The sequence below is a fragment of the Ambystoma mexicanum genome, chromosome 2p, assembly GCF_040938575.1.
Source record: "Ambystoma mexicanum isolate Mex_15411 chromosome 2p, UKY_AmexF1_1, whole genome shotgun sequence".
NCBI classification, from domain to species: domain Eukaryota; kingdom Metazoa; phylum Chordata; class Amphibia; order Caudata; family Ambystomatidae; genus Ambystoma; species Ambystoma mexicanum.
The window spans coordinates 773769396-773793794 of record NC_090923.1 but is presented as its reverse complement, the minus strand read 5'-3'; the positions used below and the strand labels follow the sequence as shown (position 1 = coordinate 773793794).

At 44.9% G+C, this 24399-nt stretch overlaps 1 protein-coding gene across 1 annotated transcript in view; it reads left to right on the top strand.

The window, feature by feature from the left end:
• Window positions 1–18912: 18912 nt before the first annotated feature.
• Window positions 18913–24399, top strand: part of LOC138566778 (cytochrome P450 2G1-like) — a 687553-nt gene continuing 682066 nt past the window's right edge. The window contains exon 1 of the mRNA XM_069644429.1: window positions 18913–19172. Within this exon, the coding sequence (XP_069500530.1) occupies window positions 18996–19172 (177 nt within the window). The 5' untranslated portion in view covers window positions 18913–18995. The remainder of the gene's footprint in view (window positions 19173–24399) is intronic.

The following is a 24399-nucleotide window of genomic DNA, read 5'->3' as shown; positions in this document are numbered from 1 at the left end:
CACACAGTAAAAATATGATGCCTATGGGGTGGGTGAGACTCCATAGTCCATGAGCATAAAAATGTACAACACAGCAAAACACATGTAAGAGTGGGAAGAAAAGGCTCACACTCTTACTAGGTAAAAAAAAAGTAAACCCTAGAAATCCAGCAAAGCTGCTGAGAGACTCACAAGGTAAGGGAAATTAGCCATTCTGGAGAATTCTCCCTAACAGTGATAAATAAATGCTCCACCTGCCCTGTGGAGGCATCTTCTTTAGGAGGCCAAAAGCATGCTCAAGAGGGTTACTGGAGCGGGTCTGGGCTGAATTGTACTGTTGCTGTCTGAGGCGGACAAGATTCCAGAGTGTTGCCATAAACCACAGATGAATGGGTGCCCAGCACCTCCTGTGGGACAGAGAGTACATAACAGACAGTCAACATAATGTGGGTGTGTAAGAGGATTCAATTCAGCACTACAGCCAAGTTAACGCCTAGTCTAGAATACTGAATGAAAACCCTTATTGATATATCTTTAGGTCCAGTTCATGCGTTCTGGATGACTACCCTTGTATAACACCCCTCTCTTGGAATCCCCCTGACCCCACTGAGCCAAGAAGTAATTCTGTTTTGCAAGTTTAAAAGGTTTATTTGATAAATTAAAATATATATCACACTTTTTAATAAATTAATAATTGAATATCACACTTAATCTGATATGGTAAATATTAACAACGGAGAATCTGGCACTAGCACACTTCTTTAATCACTAATGAGTTGACATGAAATGGATAAGGTAGCACACTGGTAAATAGGAACAAAAGTATAATGTGGTAGAGGATGCTTTATGTAGGCTCAGGTGGATGCAATATTCAATGAATTCAGTACAGAAAATACGCAATATGATTTCAACCAAACAATGTAATCACTTTTCTCTGGCTACTCCCCTCCCCCCCTTGATGCAAGGCAAGGAAATGGAAGGAAAACACACAGTTCTCAGAAATGCAATCAACTGTAATTCAGTTCAATCCAGCAAGCTTAAACAGAAGTTTGAAAACACAGGCAAATGCTTTGATAGGTGCTAGCAATGAATGAGAAATATGCTGGAAACGCTCTTAATTCCCTTTTAGAGGTTCAGGATGAGTGGTATCTAGTTAATATTAGTCCAGGCTCACACTAGCAATGATGCAGGGATAGTTAGCAGGTTAAACGAATTTCTGGCAAATGAAATCAGGCAGCAGCAGTTTTTTTACATGTGAAGAAATTGCAAATCGCGGCAAAATTCGCGGATGCGCCGAGCGCTATTACAAAGGAACCGCAAGGACTATCTCTACCGTTTTGGGGTCCTAGGAAAGCCTGGGATCTCAGCTTCCAAATGAAAGTTATTGCAAGTCTCTAGCCCAAACGGTTGCGGAGATATGAGTAATTTAGTAAAGGTCGTTTTTGGTTTTGTAAATTTTAAACGCACACTTTTTCAAAATGACAAATTTTACTAGAAATGACAGGTGACAGATAGGAGGCAGTTCTACTTAGGTTAAATAGATTGAATTAGATGAATTTAAACTAAGAGATGTGTTCTGAGTTTTGCTAAGTACTCACAAGAGATTTTGAACAGGAAAGCGACTTGGTCACGATCTTCAGTCTGGTCAGGTCTTTCCGGATTCTGCTCACAGCGCCTGGTCTGGTCTCGGCTAGGCACAGCACTGCTTTCTCTCTGGTCTGGTCTCTGCTAGGCACAGCACTGCTTTCTCTCTGGTCTGGTCTCTGCTAGGCACAGCACTGCTTTCTCTCTGGTCTGGTCTCTGCTCTGGATAGATTGAAGTCTCTAGTTTGGCTTTCTGGAGTTTGATGGAGGTAAGTATGGATTTTTCCGGCAGGGCTTCCAGCGGCAGATGAAATTGAATGTCTCTATGTGTCCTGACTCTCTGCTTTTATCTGTTTCTTGAGAATGGGTGTGTGTGTTGCATCACTAGACTTGCCCCTCTCACTCGTCATTGGTCAGGCTTCCATTCCTCCGCTGATTGGCGAACTGAACTGTGAGTCAGAGGGATGTCATTTTATGATCTCTTGAAACAACCTCCCTTATCATCTGTGCACCCAAATCTATATATGATCAAAATACATACTTCAGAGTTACACAGTTGTTTGAAATTACATATACATGGTGTGGCTGAATTTAGCCATGTCTCTGTCCAAATCTGCTCATTCTAGGAGCTTGCATTCAGGGAGGGTACATAATTGACTTTTTAACTGCTTTTTCAATTTCTGACATGGACCCAACTTTACATACATGTGTGCAGGGAGTAGGGACATTAACTGATGAAGTTTCAGATTTTTAACATGCACACATTTATAGTAATATCCACTTTTCCGCCACAACCCCCCTGAACATACCACCGGTTCCTACCACGTCTTAAACTGTGGGCAGAAAAATCACAAGAATTATGGTATCATTTATAAAATTTTCACATGTCCGCACTATGAGTTATTCACCTTTTTATAAAACCATATTCTTGCTGCAGGGGTGTGTCTTTTCAGGTCACATGGTACAGAAACCAGTCTTTCCAGTTTCTGCCAAACCAGCTTGCTCTCACAGGCAGTGCCCCTCCCAGCTTCTTCAGGAGGAAGCCACTTTTTACGACTGCGGTAATAAAAACCTTTGCCTGAGTGCAGAGGGCTTTGTTCACTCTCTGGCAGAGCACAGGAAATTCAATTATCAGATAGATGGCATATCCTTAGTGTGGGCAACAAAAGGAACATTGGCCTGGGAACATAGTTGTGACTCAAGTTACACTCCTGATGGGGTAGTTGCTAGGCAAAATCAAGTTCCTTAAGCCAGACCTTCAGCTAACTTTTTGTTGCTTTTAAAATAACTTGTAATTTTACACATGCAGCTAGAATGCTGATTCTAAGTGCAAAACTATGACATTTCAACAGTTACAAAGGCATGTGACACCAAACATAGGTCACTCATTTAATTTAACATTTTCGATTTTGGTGGTTTTAAATCCAGTTGCAGTTAGGCTTAAGCTGCTGACTCCATAGCATTTTTGTTATAAGCATTGTTTTTGGGCTCTTCATTCCCAGATTTTGTAGGCACACAAAACTCCATTCTGCCAAATGTCTGCTGGTGTTCAGTGAATATTTTGCACATGTTGCAAGGTTTGAAATAGGCATTTTGCTTGCCTTCAGAAAAACACACAGTGGGTTTTAAAACGCCGGCTTTTGGATAGTGGTGAGTACTGGTACTGCACCCATTTTTGGGATTTTCTTGGATTAATGCATTCTAAACAGGAATGGTTCTTACATGGTAGTAAATCCTTGCTTAACATTGTTTTGATGGGGCTCCTTACAGTAAGATGGTTATGTGGAACCCCACAAAAAGGGTTGAATCTTTAAAGTGGTCCAATGAGTCACGATTTCAGCAACTTTTTGACATCAGTAAAAGTGGATTTTGTTAACAAAGACCTTTCTTTACCCTGGTGGGTGGCAAGTTAGGTAACCATTTTGGTGTGCGCACAACTGCGCAGCTTTCCTGGATTTCGGCGCACATGTGGGTTTTCCGCCATCTTGAATTTCCTAAGCCCACATCACCAAATGTTGTAGCAGGGTAGCTTAAACGTGGGTCAGGACACCCTACAAGCCCCCCCACGTGACTGCACTTTGAGTTTGGGTCGATGGGGAGTCGCGTGCCCAAGGGTTTTGACCCACGCACCGGTCTGTCCGCATAATCTTCTTCCTCTTCTGTAGATGGCACAGTTCAGCATCTTCTTCTCCATCCGGTCAGATCGATCAGTTCTCCTCTGCGGTCCTGATGGGAAGATTGGGCGGTACCCCGGGCCCGTTGTGTCTTTGCTCCCGGTCTCCGGATCGTCCTTCTTGGTCATCCTTCATGGTTTCATCTCTCCTAGGATGATAAAGGAAGAGCGGCAATATCTACTCATAGACGATTTTTTTTTTCCACCACTGTTGAGATAGTGGGGCAGCATATGCATTTCATCGTAACGAAATATTACATTCTTATTTTGAAAAAAAAAAACAGCATCACTAGAGACAGTTTCATGTAAATCACAATATTTTAGAGACTAGATGTGGTAGGTTTTATGATTGGAACTGAATTAGTCTGATACAGTACCCGCTAGGATTCCAGAGGATTCCTCCAGTTGTTGCAGAGTGTGCCTGGGATGGCAACATTTCAACTGGTTTATGTGGACCCACTTGTCTTCCCCCTCTGCCGAACCACCTTTGGGGATGCGGATCTTGTAGGCCACAGGGGAGATCTTATCGACGATCTCAAAGGGTCCCTTCCATGTAGGCAAAAATTTGCGCTGCTTGGCCTGGTTCCTTTGGAAGTTGTATAGATAGACCCGGTCTCCCACCTGATATTCCTTCCTGGAAGTTTTCAGGTCATAATGGGTCTTCATGCTATCAGTCGATCTTTCTAGATTCCGCTGAGCATAAGCAAAAGCATGTTGGAGGTGTTTCCTTAAATTCTCTACATACTCATGAGTAGTGGAGGCATTTATCAGTGTCTGCTCTTGGGTCCTGTAGAGCAAATGCTGCGGAAGCACCATCTTGCGCCCAGTCATCAACTCAAATGGTGACATTTTGGTTGCAGATGAAGGGGTAGATCTGATGGCCATTAGGACCAGAGGTAATCGGATATCCCAACTTGGCCCAGAATCTGCCACAAACTTCTTTAATATGCTCACAATTGTCCGGTTATATCTCTCTACTGCCCCAGAAGAAGCTGGCCGGTAAGCAATATGCAGCTTTCTCTTGACCCCCAGTATCTCCCACATCTTTGTCATTACTTCACTGGTGAAGTGGCTACCTCTGTCTGACTCAATCCTTTGAGGTAGACCAAAACGGGAAAAGATGTGGTTAATCATCAAGGCCGCTGCAGTTTCTGCCTTGCAATTTGGGGCTGGGAGACATTCCACCCACTTGGTAAACAAGCATGTCACGGTCAACATGTACTTATTCCCCCTAGCCGAGCGAATCACAGGGCCTACAAAGTCGATTTGTAAATCTGACCATGGCAGTGTCATTCCCCTCTTTTGTAAAGGCGCCCGGTGTGTGAGGGATGATGGCTGAAATTGTGCACACACAAGGCAACCCTTCAGGTACTGGTCGAGGTCCTGCCCCATGTGTGGCCAGTATGCAACCTCTCTTAAGATTTCCAATGTTGTGTGAAACCCCCTATGACCGGCAGTGGCCGCATCATGGGCGTGACTTAACATCAGGCTTCGGAATGAGGTAGGAACCACCCACTGATCGTGGCCAGCTTTGGATTTCCTTACCAACAAACCGTCTTGGATCCGGAACATTTTGGGACATTTCATCAACACTCTTAGGTCCTCTTTCCCAATGTAATCGGTATCCGTCAGGGGAAAGTTCTCAGGGTCCTCAAGGTGCTGGTAAAATTTACCAATTATTGGATCCCCCTTCTGAGCAGTAATCAAATCAGCATCAGGGGTCTCCTTACTCCATTGTGCAATTGAGAGGTTGTTGTGAGCATTTGTCTGGGACCTAGTGATGGCAGTGACCTGGATTTCCCCCAACAGGGACTCAATCTCAATTAGATCCCCTTGGATGGCCCCGGTTTTGGCCAGCTGATCAGCTAAGTCATTTCCAGTTTTGTCTGGTCCCTCTACTTTGGAATGACCCTTGATCTTCTTCCAATAGATGGTCATCCCATTCGAGGTGACCAGATCATCAATGTTTTGGATCAACTTCCCATGTTTCAAGGGTTTGTTGTTAGCACATACCATGCCTCTGGTCTTCCAATTAACCAGGTGCTCCACGAACCCGTTCCGTACATAATCCGAATCTGTGATTATGACCAGTTCGTGGAGTTGATGCTGGACAGCAGTGAGGATGGCCTGATGCACAGCCATCAATTCTGCCACCTGACTACTTCTGGGACCAATTTTGTATCCAGCGGAGGGTTCTGGGGACTCATTCACCCATGCATTCCCTACGCCGGCCACCAGTTCTTTCTCCCCGTTGTTGTCAACATGGTAAGAGCATCCATCCACATACACAGTGGGCATTCCCTCACACTTGTCTTCTTCAAAGACTTTGTGGGGGGAATTAAGGTATGCCTCCATGTTGTCCTTTATTTTTAGACTTTCGTCCTCGAGACAGTTTTCTCTGGCACAATCATGCAAGTCAGCCAGACCTTGCGCGAGGGGACTCTTCTTGTTTTGGCCATATCTGACCTCCACAGGAAAGCCTTGCATTGACAGAATCCAGGAAGTAATTCGGGAATTACTCACATTTCCGGCCCGGATTCTGTCACTTTGGAGATATTGCAGAGGCTGGTGTGGAGTCTCCACTATGATGTGTTCCCCCTGGATAAACGGGCGGTAATTCTTCAATGCCCACACCGTTGCCAGGAGTGCCTTCTCACAATCGTTGAATTTTTCCTCCACAGAGGATAAAGTTTTGCTCGCATAGGAGATTACTTTATTGACCTTGTCATGCTTTTGATATAATACTGCCGTCAAGCAAGTATTAGAGAACCCTGTCTCCAGGAAGAACTCCTTGTTTCTGACAGGGTACGCTAGGCAAGGCGCTTGTGAGAGGCTTCTTGTGAGTTGTTTTACTGCCTCGGCTTGTTCTGGACCCCATTCCCACTTGACCCCCCCCTTCAGGAGATGAATCAGGGGTCTGGTGATCTCTGCGTAGCCCTCAATGAACTTTCTGCTGTAATTAGTCAGTCCAAGGAGGCTCCTTAGTTCCCGCAGAGTTGTGGGGTCTTTCAGTTTCTGAAGTGCTTCCACTTTCTTTTCCTGGGGACAGAGACCCTGAGGAGTAATCTCATGCCCCAAGAAATTAACACGGGTTCTACACCACTGTGCTTTCTGAAAGGAAAGTTTTGCTCCGGCGGCCCTCAACTGTGTCAGAACATAACGGATCTCTGCTATGTGTTCCTCCACAGATGAACTTTTGATGAGGACATCATCTACATAAGCCAGGTTACCCCTCGTACCCAGGTCGGGCATGGCTCATTACCGGAGTTAAGGTATCCGAAGGGAGTCCGGGTCCATGTGTACTGCTGGCCCCCAAAGGTAAAAGCCAGCTTGTATTGGTCCTCCCTACTGACAGGCACGGTCCAGTATCCATTGGTCAGGTCTATTGCAGTGAATACCTGTGACCCCTGAATCTGGGCCAGCCCTTGGTCAATGTAGGGAAGAGGCCATCGGGAAGTGTGGACCCGTTTGTTGAGCTCCCTGAGGTCAGCGCAGAGTCTCCACTGGCCGTTTGGCTTCAATATTCCCAGCACCGGATTATTGAAGGTGCTGTGGACTGGACGGATTATTCCCCGGGACTCAAGGTTCTTAATTATTTCAGTAAGGGACTCCATTGATGCGAGAGGCAAGCGATATTGCTTCACAAACACTGGAGTCATGCCAGGGTCCGTGGGGATTGTTGTGGTGTGGATGTCGGTGCGACCACAGTCATATGAGTCTACCGCAAAGAGATCTTGGAAATCCAAGAAAACTTGTTTCAACTTTTGCTTTTGTTCCAGAGTCACACAGGCATCAGCTAGGTTGACTCTCTCTTCCACCATCTGCCTGAAGCCTGGAAAGACTTCTGGTTTGGCTATCTCCGCGGCCTCCTCCAGCTGGGTGGAGAAGTCCCTGGTCAGAGTGCTGATTTGGACCGGAGGCTTCAGGTGGGAAAGGCAGCCCTCATGGACCTGGAAAATCACCTCATCCCTCCTGAAGTCACAGGTCACATCTTCCTTACCATAGGGGCAGGAAGTGTACACCAGGAAGTTCCCCCCATGCCGGGTAAAAATCCTGTCTGGTGTTGCGTTGTCATCACTGTCACTGTCAAAACAGTCCTTGGGGATGGGTCCTAACAGTTCATTTACAAGATCAATGGAGAAATGTCGGTCATCAACCGCCATTCCAATAATGGTGCCTGCGGCTAGAGTAATACTCTTTAAGTCGCTGTTATCCACCTCTATTAGAATGGGGTCATGTTCTATGTTGACTAATGGAGTCGGGTTTACCCCCAACCCTTGCTGTTGGAGAGAAGCATTTAGATGTATGTAAGCATCAGGGTTTTTCAACTCTTGTCCCCTTTTAACTTTCACTTCCAGGGAGAATTGTCGGGTCCTTTCTGGGATGGTGACTTCCTCTTTTACCTGAATTTCAACTGCATAAGGTAGCAATTGAGCTGACCTAAATGCTTTTTCTGGATCATCAAAGCCCATGGGATTATCCGCTAATCGGGACCAAGCTTTGAAGTTTATTAGGTCCAAACTAATGGCAAAGCGATTGAGAATGTCACTGCCTAAGTAAAAGGCGGCAGTGACGTCTCGCACGACCCAACAATTATGGACTATGCTCTTGTTGCCAATGGAGATTTTGAGCATACACCTGCTTGGCAGGAGATGTTTGGAGTCAGGTGCTTCCAGGTCCATTTCCCATTTGTCTATCAGTTTGAAGGTGGGAATGGCTGGATCTTTTGGGAGTTGGCGGAACATGGCTTCGCTGATGAAGCTCTTACCGTTGTTCACACACACTCGAGCGAGAACAGAGTCCTTCCCATCATTTAACTGAACAGGGATGAACAACTGCTCTCCAATTTGCTGAATATCAGCCAGGCTTTGAGCTGATTTCACATCTTTCTGGACTATAGGAGTGTGGGTTTCTGATTGTGGATTAGTATAGAATTTCAGAGTGTTTCCTTCCAGCATGGAATACCACTTTAAACTGGAAGGAAGGTTGATTTTCAGACACAGAGAGGACCCCCCATCACCAGTCTGTTGTCCTACTGCTATTACCGTCACGTCTGGAATTTGGTTGTTCTGGAAGTGAAATTCTACTTGGTCAGATTTTTGTTCAACCATGTGGCATGTGCCGTTTAAACTAACATGGTTGACACTCTGTTTTAATTTTATGGGTCGGCTAGTCTGAGTCCAGAGGACCTTGTTTACGCAATCTATTAGGGGTGACAACCTTCTCAGGAGGTCATTCCCTAGTAAACAAGGGGTGCCCTCTGGGGTCACAACTATGACCGGGTGTTTCAACTTATGTCGCCCGATCTTAATGTCCAAGTCTGCCGTCCCCTCGACGGGAATTTCCTTCCCGTCAAAGTTCTGCAGTTGTCCAGGAAGAGAGGTGAGAGGAATTTGGTAATTCTCTCCCCTTCCTGCATTCAGTTCGTCAAAGGCCCTTCTGGACAGAAGGGTAGCTTGAGATCCAGTGTCCACCAGTGCTGAGATTGTACCCTGCCCCTGTACTTGTACCGGGGCATAATATCTTCCCTCCTTCTCCTCAAGGGGGCACAGATAATGTACATTTTTGGACAACTGGTGGGCTAATTTTCTGGTTTTGGACATCTCTAGCGAGGAGATTTGGGCAGAATTCTGTGGAGAGTCTTGGGAATCTGAAAGAAAAAATTTGCAACTGGAGATCAGAGCCATTGTGGGTTCCCCTGGCTCCGTTTCTGGGCCGCCCCCCCCTTTTTGGAGGCAGTCGCCAGGATGGGTTTGAACCAGGGGATTTTCTTGCTGTTGGTTCTGGGATGAGATGGTGGGCGGCGGTAGCTCAGTCTCCACATCTCCCCAGTCTGGATTTGCATCCCTAGGGACCCATTTTTCTTTGGGAGGAGTTCCCCCCTCTCTGAAGGAGAAGATCCTTTTCCCAGGATCCTCTGAGGATCCCTCTCCCTCAAATTGGAAGATCTGTACCTCCTCCTCACACTGAGTCTGTTTGGGTCTTTTGTTTCTCCTACCCCCCCTCTGCTCCTTAGGAGGCAGACTTTCAGGGGCAAGAGATTTTGTTTCCGGTTCCTGGGTTTCCAGGGGCTGTTTACAAGTGAGGAAGGAAGCTTCCTCCAAGGCTTTACACCCCCCTTCCCTTTGTGCCTCCTCCCTGGGAACCGGTGATTTATCGGGGTGCTGCCCCCGTCATTGTTCTGGAGCACCAGGTCCAGAGTTGGGTGCACTCTGCGCCGGCATGCTGATCTGAGGGTTCTGCTGTGCCCTCAGTATATGACCCATATCCCGCGCCATGTTTTGAACCTGGCGCTCTAACTGGGAAACCCGCTCAGGCTGATACGGGGCCCTGTTTTCTCCCCTGGGCTGATCCCGGGAAGGGTAGCTGTCCCTCCTCTGGTAGTACCCCTGGTTGGGAAGATTTTGGTACCCCTCCACCCTTGGCCTCCCCTCTCCCGGATTCAGTGGTCTGGGCTCAGGGAATTGAGGAAAGAAGGTGGATGATTTTGGGGTTGGAAGTCGGGTGGATATCTGGGGAAAAAGTTCTGCCCAGGGTTTGGTAAATTTCTGCCCTCCTGTGGGAAGTTTGGAGGGAAGTTCCCTGGGTTAGGTGCTTGGCTGGATCCCCCCCCTTGGGCTGGAGGAGTCCACACATAACCCAGGATGGGTCTGTTACCTTTGTAGCGAGGACTTACATAGTCAGGAGAGCGAGGGACCCCATTTGTGGGGCTGCCTCCCTGGCTCCCTGTCTGCGACTGGCCCGAGGACCTTCTGGGCCTAGCATTATTAGGTGCAGGTAGGTTTTTAGGCCCCCCCATCTCCAAATCCAAAACGGGGGTGACCTTTACCTCTGCCACCTTGGCAGCAGCAGGGGTGCTGTTGGCTTTGGGGTTTTTCTGGGCATTGCTTTTATTTTCTATGGGCTTCTGCACCTCATAGATGCGGGTAGCCTGTTCAATGACCCAGTCTAAAGATCTTTTCTCGTGAAAATCCCTCACGAGCTGGGTCATGATATATTTGGGCAAGGCATGGAAAAACGTGTTTATAAATTCACGGCTATCCGTGCGCACCCTTCTTGTGGTCTGTGCAAAAGCCCGCTTTAACTCCTGCACAAATTCTTGTGGGGCCTGATCCTCCCCACATTGCAAATTGTAGGCTGCCTTGCGAGCCTCTTGAGGATTTCTGTGAACAGAAAAATGTTTCAGGATGGCCGCCTTATAGGTGGACCATCTTAAATGATTTTGGTCCTCCAGCCCCGCAAAGAAACTGGAGTGTTCCGGGGAGAAGGTCCACTTTACATATTGAATGTAGCTTTGGCTGTCCTTCAAATGGAAAGTCTCCATCATTTGTTCAAACAACTCTAAGTGCTCGCAAACAGAATACTTAGCGTTCTTATGGTAAGGCGTGATGACGCTCCTGATCGCCTTAATCTGCTTTAAGGGGTCCTTGAGCAAGGCCCTTTTTGCCTTATTGGCCTTTTTGGTTCGGGTAACCCTTGTCCATTCTTCGTCGGACTCAGAGGCACTGCTCCCAGAGGTTCCCGTCTGTTCTTCCAGGTTTTCCCGGATTTTGCGAGCCTGGGAATGGCTGGCAGAATGTGGGGACCTGGTCTCCTGTGTCCTGCGCAGTTCAGAGGAGTCTTCAGATTCCTCCTTGCTGTCAGGATTTGATGGGTACCCCCTCCACTGACCTAACTGGGCAGAGGTTTTCAGGATGCCCTTAATGGGCCTACTCTCCTGGGGTTCCCCACTGAACTGTATTGTACTTGGGTGCCCATACCCGGATGCCCACCCCTCCATTCCTGAGTGGTACTGGCCTATGAGCCCCATACTCTTAGCTGGATAGTAATCTGCCATCCCTGTGGCCCTGTGCTCATGTGCGCCAGGGGACATGGGGGTGGCAGAGTCCAGGGACTGGGGGAGATGAAGGCCCCTGGGGTTAGGGCTCCTGCGGTTATGGTCAGGAGTCTCTCTTTCCCAGCGGACCTCATCTCTATCCGCCCCTGCTCCCTGTTGCAATGCAAGAGCCTGCATTTGTGCCTTCAGTTCCTCTGTTAAGGCCTTACTCGACTCTATCAGTTTCTCCTGCATCGCTACCTGCTGTTGGAGCCTATCATTGTGTTGACAGAGGGCCTCATTTTCCCTCTGTGCTTCCTGGTTGGTCCTGGAGAACTGGGCCAGTCTTTGCTGCAGGAGGGTTACCTCCTGAGCTGTGTCCCTATTGGCCTGCTCCTTTCTTGCTAGAGCATCCTCCACCCTCCTGGTGTGCTCTAGCAAGTTCTGGTTTTCTTTTTGGAGGTCACCCAGTCCCTGGTGGGCCAGGTGATTTTCTTCCATTTTCCTTTTTAAATGGCAGACTTCCTGGCCTAAGGCGTCTCTTTCCTGACTAAGAGCCTGCATATGTGCCGCCAGGTCGTCCCTTTGCCTTTGGAAGGCACCAGCTTTCTGGCGCTCCTGATCAAACTCTGCCTGGGTATCCAGGTCTTTCAGGATCAGTTTATTGCTCTCCTCTTCACTCTATCTAGATGACTTTGCAGGGTGGCTACCTGCTCCGTGCATGCCCTGTTAGAGTCTAATTGTTGCTCCAGCTTTTTCTGGCTCTGCAGTAAGGAGTCCAAACTGTCTTGGTGCTCCTTCTGCAGGGCCAGAAATCTGGTATCCTGGTCAGCCTTTTCCTGTTGCAGTATATCCATATCCTCCTTTATTTTAGTGATGTACCGTCTGCTGTCATTTTCTGACTCCTGGCTCCTCTGCAGCCTCTGCTCAGAAGAGTCCAGATCAGATTGGGCCTTCTGTAATGCCATCTGTTGCCTATTTGCCAGATCTTGGCCTTCAGCACATTTGTCCTGCACGGCTCCCATATGTAAATATAAATACGCCGCTACCCTGGCAATCTTATTGTGTTCATCTTTGGCTTTAGGAGCCACATATAGTTCACTCAGGGCCACATGTAAGGGACCCTGATCTCTATATATATCTGACCCTGTTTCAGTGACCTGTTGTGTGATGGCCTGCAACCACGCATCCTGGCCCTGTTCGGTCCATTCACCTCTCACAAATAGCTTATGCAAGAGGTGCTCTCTGGCTATTTTCATGTCTACTAAGGTCGTCATTCTAGAGATTGGTCTCTGTCCTGACTTACAGAAGTTTGTATTTTATTTTGCAGAACAGAACTTTTCTTGGAGTGTCCCTTTTGAGGAATGCTTCACAGCGTAATGCAGCGTGGTGATCCGACCGGATGTATGTATCCCGTCAGTTAGCACACTGTATTAAGCTGCACAAGTGGTATTCTAACCCAACATCCCGGACGAGCCCCCACTTTGTAAGAGGATTCAATTCAGCACTACAGCCAAGTTAACGCCTAGTCTAGAATACTGAATGAAAACCCTTATTGATATATCTTTAGGTCCAGTTCATGCGTTCTGGATGACTACCCTTGTATAACACCCCTCTCTTGGAATCCCCCTGACCCCACTGAGCCAAGAAGTAATTCTGTTTTGCAAGTTTAAAAGGTTTATTTGATAAATTAAAATATATATCACACTTTTTAATAAATTAATAATTGAATATCACACTTAATCTGATATGGTAAATATTAACAACGGAGAATCTGGCACTAGCACACTTCTTTAATCACTAATGAGTTGACATGAAATGGATAAGGTAGCACACTGGTAAATAGGAACAAAAGTATAATGTGGTAGAGGATGCTTTATGTAGGCTCAGGTGGATGCAATATTCAATGAATGCAGTACAGAAAATACGCAATATGATTTCAACCAAACAATGTAATCACTTTTCTCTGGCTACTCCCCTCCCCCCCTTGATGCAAGGCAAGGAAATGGAAGGAAAACACACAGTTCTCAGAAATGCAATCAACTGTAATTCAGTTCAATCCAGCAAGCTTAAACAGAAGTTTGAAAACACAGGCAAATGCTTTGATAGGTGCTAGCAATGAATGAGAAATATGCTGGAAACGCTCTTAATTCCCTTTTAGAGGTTCAGGATGAGTGGTATCTAGTTAATATTAGTCCAGGCTCACACTAGCAATGATGCAGGGATAGTTAGCAGGTTAAACGAATTTCTGGCAAATGAAATCAGGCAGCAGCAGTTTTTTTACATGTGAAGAAATTGCAAATCGCGGCAAAATTCGCGGATGCGCCGAGCGCTATTACAAAGGAACCGCAAGGACTATCTCTACCGTTTTGGGGTCCTAGGAAAGCCTGGGATCTCAGCTTCCAAATGAAAGTTATTGCAAGTCTCTAGCCCAAACGGTTGCGGAGATATGAGTAATTTAGTAAAGGTCGTTTTTGGTTTTGTAAATTTTAAACGCACACTTTTTCAAAATGACAAATTTTACTAGAAATGACAGGTGACAGATAGGAGGCAGTTCTACTTAGGTTAAATAGATTGAATTAGATGAATTTAAACTAAGAGATGTGTTCTGAGTTTTGCTAAGTACTCACAAGAGATTTTGAACAGGAAAGCGACTTGGTCACGATCTTCAGTCTGGTCAGGTCTTTCCGGATTCTGCTCACAGCGCCTGGTCTGGTCTCGGCTAGGCACAGCACTGCTTTCTCTCTGGTCTGGTCTCTGCTAGGCACAGCACTGCTTTCTCTCTGGTCTGGTCTCTGCTAGGCACAGCACTGCTTTCTCTCTGGTCTGGTCTCTGCTCTGGATAGATTGAAGTCTCTAGTTTGGCTTTCTGGAGTTTGATGGAGGTAAGTATGGATTTTTCCGGCAGGGCTTCCAGCGGCAGATGAAATTGAATGTCTCTATGTGTCCTGACTCTCTGCTTTTATCTGTTTCTTGAGAATGGGTGTGTGTGTTGCATCACTAGACTTGCCCCTCTCACTCGTCATTGGTCAGGCTTCCATTCCTCCGCTGATTGGCGAACTGAACTGTGAGTCAGAGGGATGTCATTTTATGATCTCTTGAAACAACCTCCCTTATCATCTGTGCACCCAAATCTATATATGATCAAAATACATACTTCAGAGTTACACAGTTGTTTGAAATTACATATACATGGTGTGGCTGAATTTAGCCATGTCTCTGTCCAAATCTGCTCATTCTAGGAGCTTGCATTCAGGGAGGGTACATAATTGACTTTTTAACTGCTTTTTCAATTTCTGACATGGACCCAACTTTACATACATGTGTGCAGGGAGTAGGGACATTAACTGATGAAGTTTCAGATTTTTAACATGCACACATTTATAGTAATATCCACTTTTCCGCCACAACCCCCCTGAACATACCACCGGTTCCTACCACGTCTTAAACTGTGGGCAGAAAAATCACAAGAATTATGGTATCATTTATAAAATTTTCACATGTCCGCACTATGAGTTATTCACCTTTTTATAAAACCATATTCTTGCTGCAGGGGTGTGTCTTTTCAGGTCACATGGTACAGAAACCAGTCTTTCCAGTTTCTGCCAAACCAGCTTGCTCTCACAGGCAGTGCCCCTCCCAACTTCTTCAGGAGGAAGCCACTTTTTACGACTGCGGTAATAAAAACCTTTGCCTGAGTGCAGAGGGCTTTGTTCACTCTCTGGCAGAGCACAGGAAATTCAATTATCAGATAGATGGCATATCCTTAGTGTGGGCAGCAAAAGGAACATTGGCCTGGGAACATAGTTGTGACTCAAGTTACACTCCTGATGGGGTAGTTGCTAGGCAAAATCAAGTTCCTTAAGCCAGACCTTCAGCTAACTTTTTGTTGCTTTTAAAATAACTTGTAATTTTACACATGCAGCTAGAATGCTGATTCTAAGTGCAAAACTATGACATTTCAACAGTTACAAAGGCATGTGACACCAAACATAGGTCACTCATTTAATTTAACATTTTCGATTTTGGTGGTTTTAAATCCAGTTGCAGTTAGGCTTAAGCTGCTGACTCCATAGCATTTTTGTTATAAGCATTGTTTTTGGGCTCTTCATTTCCCAGATTTTGTAGGCACACAAAACTCCATTCTGCCAAATGTCTGCTGGTGTTCAGTGAATATTTTGCACATGTTGCAAGGTTTGAAATAGGCATTTTGCTTGCCTTCAGAAAAACACACAGTGGGTTTTAAAACGCCGGCTTTTGGATAGTGGTGAGTACTGGTACTGCACCCATTTTTGGGATTTTCTTGGATTAATGCATTCTAAACAGGAATGGTTCTTACATGGTAGTAAATCCTTGCTTAACATTGTTTTGATGGGGCTCCTTACAGTAAGATGGTTATGTGGAACCCCACAAAAAGGGTTGAATCTTTAAAGTGGTCCAATGAGTCACGATTTTAGCAACTTTTTGACATCAGTAAAAGTGGATTTTGTTAACAAAGACCTTTCTTTACCCTGGTGGGTGGCAAGTTAGGTAACCATTTTGGTGTGCGCACAACTGCGCAGCTTTCCTGGATTTCGGCGCACATGTGGGTTTTCCGCCATCTTGAATTTCCTAAGCCCACAGCACCAAATGTTGTAGCAGGGTAGCTTAAACGTGGGTCAGGACACCCTACAGGTGCCGCTTGCAGTAAGCCGCGTTAAGCTTAGATGATTGTTCATGGTAACGTCTGTGGTACATCTTTTGCCACAGCCATTGACAAATTTCTGTTGTCATGCAGTGAAGAGGTAAGCTCATCCCATGTATACTGTTGATGAACATGCATGTACATGTATGAGTGAAAAACCGAAGAGTGTGAACAGATAACACTATCTTTGCTCTTCTGTTGAACTATTTGCTTCATCAGTAAGTGCACAATGCATGCAAATCAAGCTTTGAAGGTGAGTTTTACAAATGCATCCCTATTGAATCCACTTACACCATATCAGATGCTATGTCAAGGCATATTATATTGCGTCCATATATTGTTACGCATGGGGCAGAGTACCATGTCCAATCAAGAAGTCAAATGTTCGTACAAGGAGGATGATTTTCACACTGATGTGTGCCTTTAATCCAACCTGTGTCAGTATGGACATGGCACATCACTAACAAGGGAGGTGGGGTATTTGTGAGACATTGAACTGACAACTTTATCTAACCCTCCATCTCTTGGATAGTAGCCCACACACTGGAATGACAGTTACGACATTATGAAGCTTTGTGTTACACACCTGCCTATTTGTGGTTGTCTGGCATGGATGTTGCTTAAGGACATTGTCTGCTACATTGCAGACTAGACTGATAGATTCCTAAACGTGGGAGAGAGCAGGGACTGATTGACATGGTGTGAATAATGACAGGTTGGTTTGCTGGGAGCGGGTGTGGGATTTGGATATGGCATGGCACATTCCCTTCCATGACTATCTCAGATACATTGATCATTTGTCTACATGTATGCATTGCAATGTGTGCAATGCGATACTGCCCTCATGCAGGGTAATGTGTAGCACGGGTCACAGGGTGCAGATCATGGCACTTGCTGACTTTGCCTATCTATAGTTGGCACGGTCAGCATTAACGAGACAAACATCACAAAACACATGATTATTCAGATGACAGTTGGTATCATGGCAAACATATATTTAAAGACAGGGACATTTGGGCTTCCAGGCATTCTTTGGCCATGTGTGAACACCTATCTGTCCCAATTGTGTATTTCTGGTATGTCAGGCCACTTTCCCAATGGACGGTAGTCACGGTACATTTTGATTACGTCACCTACATGCGTCCATACTCTCACACCCTGGATTCGGGATGCCTCTTTAGATTCTAAAGACTTCTCCAACATCCATGAACTGCGACATGGGACTTTGAAAGACATGGACATCTGAGTAGCTTGTACCCCAACCCCCCCTTTAAACTCTTCTGTCCCTGCTACCTAGCATGCCGACAGAGGTGCATTTTCACCTTCTCCTGCTCCTTCCAGAAGAAGCATTTCTGTGGAAAGGGGAAGGACAAGGAACACTCTTCTGCGCAGCTCAGTCAAATGATCACAATTGCAAAGAGATATTAATCAACACTCAGTTAGTATTATTTAAAGCATATTTCGGGGGCAGTACATTTTTTTCAAATTTGAAGTATTGTTTTAATTTTTGAAGCATGCCACGGTAATAGTCATAGCATGCTTTCTGTTTCTAAAAGCATTAGGCAAGTGCTTTAACAAATGATGAAATGCATGTAACCCTCTCACCTCCCCCCAAACCCCTCGCACATTCCATATTCTAATAGGTTTGGGTTTATTTTAGAAGTGTTGTTTAACATGTATTTTCATTTTTGGCAGTGTGTATTGATGTAATATTTCTTTCTATTTACACATGCATCAGAAAAAAATAAACTAGATATTAGTCAACACCTGTCAAATGGTTTGGATCCCCAGAAGGCCAAGTCAGTGCTGTAGATATTCTTTTCTGGGGGCTTCCTTCCTCTTTAGTATCCAGGTGTGTATCTTCAGTTGACAAATTCTGGAAACATCTAATAAGTGACTTTCACTAAATATTGATGCATTTGAAGCTGCAGTTGGCACATTGGTAGCTCCTGACAGCCTACACCTTGCAGACAGTATCTGTACAATGAATAGGGAGGCATTATTGGGAAATTGAGGGCACACTCAACATATGCTGGCAGCACTTGCACGTGTCTGTTTAGCCTTGCACTTTGCCTATGGTGGCTACACCAAGTTGGGGATTGCAATCCTCATATGTCTGCAAACACCTAGTGGCTTTGTCAATGCATGTTTAACTGTTGTTATTCTTTGGGTTGCACAGTTATTAGTGTGTGGAGAGGAATATGATTCATCGGTGTGACCATTTAAAAACATTGCCGTGTTTTAGGGCAATGCATATGCTGGAATCATGCTTTGGGTTTAAGGCAGCACGGCAAACATTTCAGCAAAATGTTCTCGTTTTCATGTGCTAACATGTTTAATGAATGACGGTGTCATATAACAGAAGGGCAGATGTGTTTGAAATCTTAGTTCCTCGAATACATTGACGTTGTTGCCAAATTTACCTCCGAGGCAGAATAACCATTTTGTCTCATTTCTATATCAATTATAATTCCGCATCTGCCTGTATGATGCAATGGTCATCATCAGTTTAGCCAAGAGATCCTTGATCTGGGACAAATTGTTCTGCCAACACCATAAACCTCTGTTCCAACACATGCAAGCCAGCTGGCAATAGTTACCAAGCTGTGTCTTGTTAAAAGCAGCTGAGGGGTGCATTGCAACAATCTCACACAGTTGTTTTTCGGAGGTGGATTACAGAAGCAGAAATAATAGGCTTCGTCCGAAAAGTGACATTTGTTTGCGTCCCTGAAGAGAACTCTTCCCACTCTTTTACCATAATGGAAGTTGGGTCAACAACTTGTCTCCTGCTGATCACGTTCATCTTCATCCTGCTGCTGATGAATGTGAGGAAGGTCTTTCAGAAAGGCAAGCTGCCCCCTGGGCCCACCCCCTTGCCTCTGGTGGGCAACATTCTCCAAGTGAAAAACGGGAACATTGTAAAGTCCATTCTGAAGGTAACACTTTTCCTGTCTGCACGCTTTTCAGGTATCTGTCATTTCCTTTGGGCATCTACCATATTGAAATGTCACTAAATGTAGTATCATCAGGTAACTCATTGCCATCTGGGACATCATTTCCTATAATCCTAATGATAAAATGCATTTACCACGCACTTCTACTGTAATATATAATATAGTACATATTATATTTAAAATGTATAATATATTATAATATATACTTGGTCCATGAGCCAATTTCCTAGAATGATATCAGTGGAAAGCTCAAGAATAAGGAATTGTGTCCTCTGTTAGGTGGAATCGTGTAGTAAATATATTTACAATATTTACAAGTCCATAGGGGACTGTAATCCCATAAATGTTATGGTCGTATATTTCCATCCCTAATTGCATAGCAAACCATTGAGATTTTCCAGAACTATCATTCTCATGTTGTTAACACCTTAAAGAATATTGCAGCTCAATAAGAAAAGGGGCATTGTGAAAATAAACAATATTTTCAGCTAATTTACACACCCATGATGCATGTTGTCAGGCTCTGATCATGATGTGAACTACGTAGGAAAGTGGTTGGCTCTAGATTTGGAGTCGACCTTTGCTGTGCTCTATTATTCCTTGCGTATTGGGGTACAATTCATGTGTTGCAAGACCACAGGAGTTGTTGGGGTTTAGCCAAAGCCCCAATTGTTGAGTAGAAAAAGGAGGATGTTCTCCTGGCTATCTTGCTTTTGTGATTTCAAGAAGTTGTTCTTACGCACTGGTTGTTGCGATACAATCTCGCTTTTATTTGTACTGTCACTTGTACAAATAAAAGCATGATATGAACTACCACTCGTTTTTATGTAGTGCTGTGCCATGTGTCAGAGAAACATATCTTACACATCAGTTTAATGTAGTAGCATAGCAGAAACTGCTTTGTCTTTGAAGAAGAAATACCTGATTAATCTTCACAGGAAGTGACCTCAACGACCTGACCTGCCCTTCAAAAGGACTGTCTTTATAGGTCACTTGTCCAGTGGCTAATTTGAAATTTAACAGGAACATTTGGAATCCTAATCTCTGGCATTCTGGCCCATTAAACGCATTGCAAATCTTTATTGTGCATGTCTGTCATCAATGCAGATGCCTAAGGGACGAGTAGCCGTATGCTTCCACCATGGGTTGGACCAACCCCGCCCATGGCAACAACTCATTTCTCAAACGTATGCTTCGAATAAGCAGGAAAAACACAGATTTAATAATCACTTGATACCACGCGATCTCGGTATGAAAAAGTGCCCGATAGCAGTTTTCTGCGTCTCAATCGGTGCATGTCAATTAAAGCAAAGAATAAGGAACATGCCTTGTCAAAGCCAAATGTTGAACCAACTGTGGAATAGGAACGTCGGCTGGAATAAAGAAAACAATTAGGAATGAACCTGCTTGATATTATTTACTCATCTAAACACTGTTTCAAAAAAGAAGACCAGCACATGTAAGAAAAATAATATGCCCCAGCACATGTATGTTTTATTAGCGCTAATGGTGTTTACTCTTACATAACAGGTAGAACTGTGTTTTAAACCTGCCATAATAGTTATGGTATAGGAAACCATTGAAAGCACCACCCATCCCTCAGCTAAGCAAATATCTGTGCAGTCACTATTCTATGGATGGATTCCTGATTGAAATTGTATACTATTTCTGGAAAGTTGTTTTACCACCTAACCTACTCATTGGTAAAAGCCCCTGTGATTAGGTAGCATGTAAAAACATCTGTTGCACTGCGACAGAACTGTGCACACATATTGTAACGAATAGGTTCGGATTAACAGAACACCATACAACAACGCAAATATGTACACACAAATATACAACATAAGGGGCTGCCCACAGTGAGCAAGATGACTAAAGATATACCTGCCCGTCCAGAATATGATGCCAACATCAAAACTTTGGGACAAATATTCTTTAAAAAAAGGGTTTCATGTTCTTCATTGCGCTTTGCTTATTAAAGTCGAATTTCGAAAACAACATGAATCTCTGAAAATTGTGCCCATCTAATGGGCATTTCTGACATTTTTGCTGCCGTGCTTGGACATTTGCAATGTAATCCTTTTTGCTGTGTGCATAAGGTGTTCCATTTTGAAGGCGTGTTTGCCATTTTGCAGTGAATGAAATTTCACATTGCAGCGTTCACTTGCACTGCTCTCGCTGGCCTGCGTTATCTGACATTGTTAAACGCTCTTCTGGCTCAGAGCAGGCCTCATCCGTGGGTGCTTTTAATGGGTCTCCGCAATAGCCTTGGCTATCCCCACCAGTCGGCCAGAACTAAATTACCAAATGGTTTCAGTAAATGTCTGCATTTTTACTCTTCTCACCAGTTGCTCGCGATCACCGGTTCTGTAATCACATTTCGGTAATTAGAGCTAACTGTGAGAGACCATGGGGCTGAATTGGTAGGGAAAGTGGAAGTGGAAATATGCAAATATGTCTCTGGCTGACTCTCGTGGTAGCTTTGACAGGTATATGATGCTGCGGATGGGAAGCCTTACCTCCCCGCTGATCAGCAAGTCACCATCAGTCTCTGCGCAATGGGTGGTACAAACCTTACCTAAATTAGCTAACAACCATGTTTCTAAGTTCTACGCTCTTTGCTTCAAATGATTTAGTGCTTGTTTCTCTACATGCTCTGTGTTCATTCTTCCAATCTGGAAAATGTGAGGTATGGCAATAACATCTGACCTATTGGTCTTCATTGTGACGTTGGCAATAATGGTGAAAATAGGTGATGTTAGGCAGAATCGCAACCAGTACCCTTTGGGAACACTACACACAATGAAGACTACAAGTGTCAGTACAATTTCACCTTTGGTACAAGCCTGTACTACACAGTAATGTGGTAGCAGTGGTTGAGCAGCCAGACTTATCTCAAGAGTAAAGTGAGTAGTAAAAGAGGTTACACCAGGACTAGCAATCACAGTGATTCAAACAAACACTTACTCAAGGTTTCTTGGTAAAAGAATATACATTTATTTGCACAGTCATTTGGAAAACATTCCACTAGCAAGAGCAGCTCAATATCAGAATCTAATATACTACAATACACAACCAATCAGTTTCTGAATTAGTTCAGCTACTCTGAAGTGGGAGCAAAATGGCACTTCAGTTACTTTAAAAAGGGTTAAACAGACAAGGTTAACAGAATCAAAGGAACAAATACTTTCAGAGGTAGGGCAAATAGTTTCAGTTCACTACAACCAGAAATTCAATTCAATAGCCCTGGGCCAAAGTCAATGGTTCAGAGTCTTGTATGTGATAGCATAGTTCTGGTAGTAAATGGTTAAATCTTTGCCACAGTTTTTAGAAGTAGTTGGTCAGACGAATAGTTAGATGTAGGTTTAGGTAAAGACAAGCTTTCAAAGTTGGGAAAGTTTCATAAACTTTCACAGCGGCTGAACAGAGTTCTGCACCGCACTTGCACAGTACCTTTAAAATGAAGAAGATCTCGCTGTTCGTGAGCTTCAGTCGTGGGGACAAGAAGGAGGACGTCAGGAGGTTCCTGCACTGCCCAGGGAAGAGGTCACATGCTTGGCAAAACGTCGGTTTAAGGTGTGAGTGCCTTGAAGACCATCAACTGGTATCCTACCCACTAGCTATTCGGTTTTCAACAGCAAATTCTTCTAATCGTCCTGGTTTATCCTGGTTGTAGTAGACCATGCTACTAGGCATCCTTAAGCAATACCTATGAGGATTGTTACAGCTCAGGCCGTTGCTAAGGCCCTATTTGGTATTTCTAACAGGACAGGCTTTCCTAAGGAAGTCATCTCTGACAGGGGATCCAATGTTATGTCCCACTACATGCAGGTAATGTGGAAGAACTGTGGAGTGACTTACAAATGATATTTGTGATCTCATCTTTGATGTCCTGGGTGTTAGTCTTAGCAATGCACGTAGATGGCGCGAGTTATGGTTGCTTAGCTTACTATAATGGCGGAATGTGCAGTGGTGTTTGGTTGCACTGTGAAGTATGACATTCCTTTAGTGACATTTTTTTACTGAATGTACATATGTATGTATGGCAGGGAAGGAAAAGAAAGGGGCTAAACAAGTGATGTCATCATTGATGTCATCATTAACATTTGAGATGACATCTTTCATGGTCTGGGTGTTAGTGTTAGCAGTGCACTGGGGTGGTGGCAGGGTTGGGGGCTTAGTGTACCATAACTGTCAAATTTCAAGGGTTTTTCGGTTTCAATTTGAAGCATCTTCCTGCCTCTACTCTCCGCCCTTTGCAACTCATCCAGAACAGGACTGCAAGACTTGTCCTTGGCCTCAAGCCCAGGGACCGTATCTCTCCAGGACTGAAATCACTACACTGGCTCCCAGTGGCTGCGAGGATTAAGTTCGAAACCCTCTACACTGTCCACAAGGCCTTCTGGGGCCTTGGGCCAAAATACCTTCAACTCTCTCTTCCTAAATATCTTCCTTCTTGAGCTCTTTGCTCATCCACCTCCAACTACCTCAGGGTCAGCCGCTTCTCCAAGCAAAAAATTGGGGGTAGATCTCTCTCCGCAGCAGGGGCCTCCCTCTGGAACAGCCTTCCTGCCTTCCTGAAACTTTAGGAGAACCCTCTCTGGTTCTGGAAGCACCTCAACACCTTCCTCTTTGCCTCCGCTTTCTCTCCCTCTCTCCCCTGCTAAAATCACTGAACCTGCACTGAATCTGCAACTGGGCCACTCACCAATCTCGGTCCTTGGCCCAGCCACTCTCCCCTACACTGCCTACCTGCACTACGGGACTGTCTCTGTTTCCTACAGCCCCTTCTCCCGGCACTTACCTTGCACTTGCCACCAGCTGGCCCTATTATTTATCTTGTATTCTACTAACCATGTACTGCACTTTCCCCTCTCCCCTTCCCCTTGCACTTTTCCCATTCCCCTCTACACTTGCACTTGTGCGATCTGAATGACACCTGGCCTAGAAGGATCGTTATCTGTCTCCCCTTGTTCCCCCCGCCTCGTCGCGCCTTGAAACACTTGTGTATAGGCGCGTTACAAATGCCACATCATATCATATCACATCATAAGCATAAAGGGGAGGTGGAAAGTATTTTTTTAGTGAAGTGTACAGGTTTTTGTTAGGGCAACCTAACCATAACGTCCCCTCAACAAAGTTTTTTTTGTAGTGCATTTTACTGGTTTTTGGGAGGGCAACTTAGCCATAACGTCCCCTTAACAAAGTT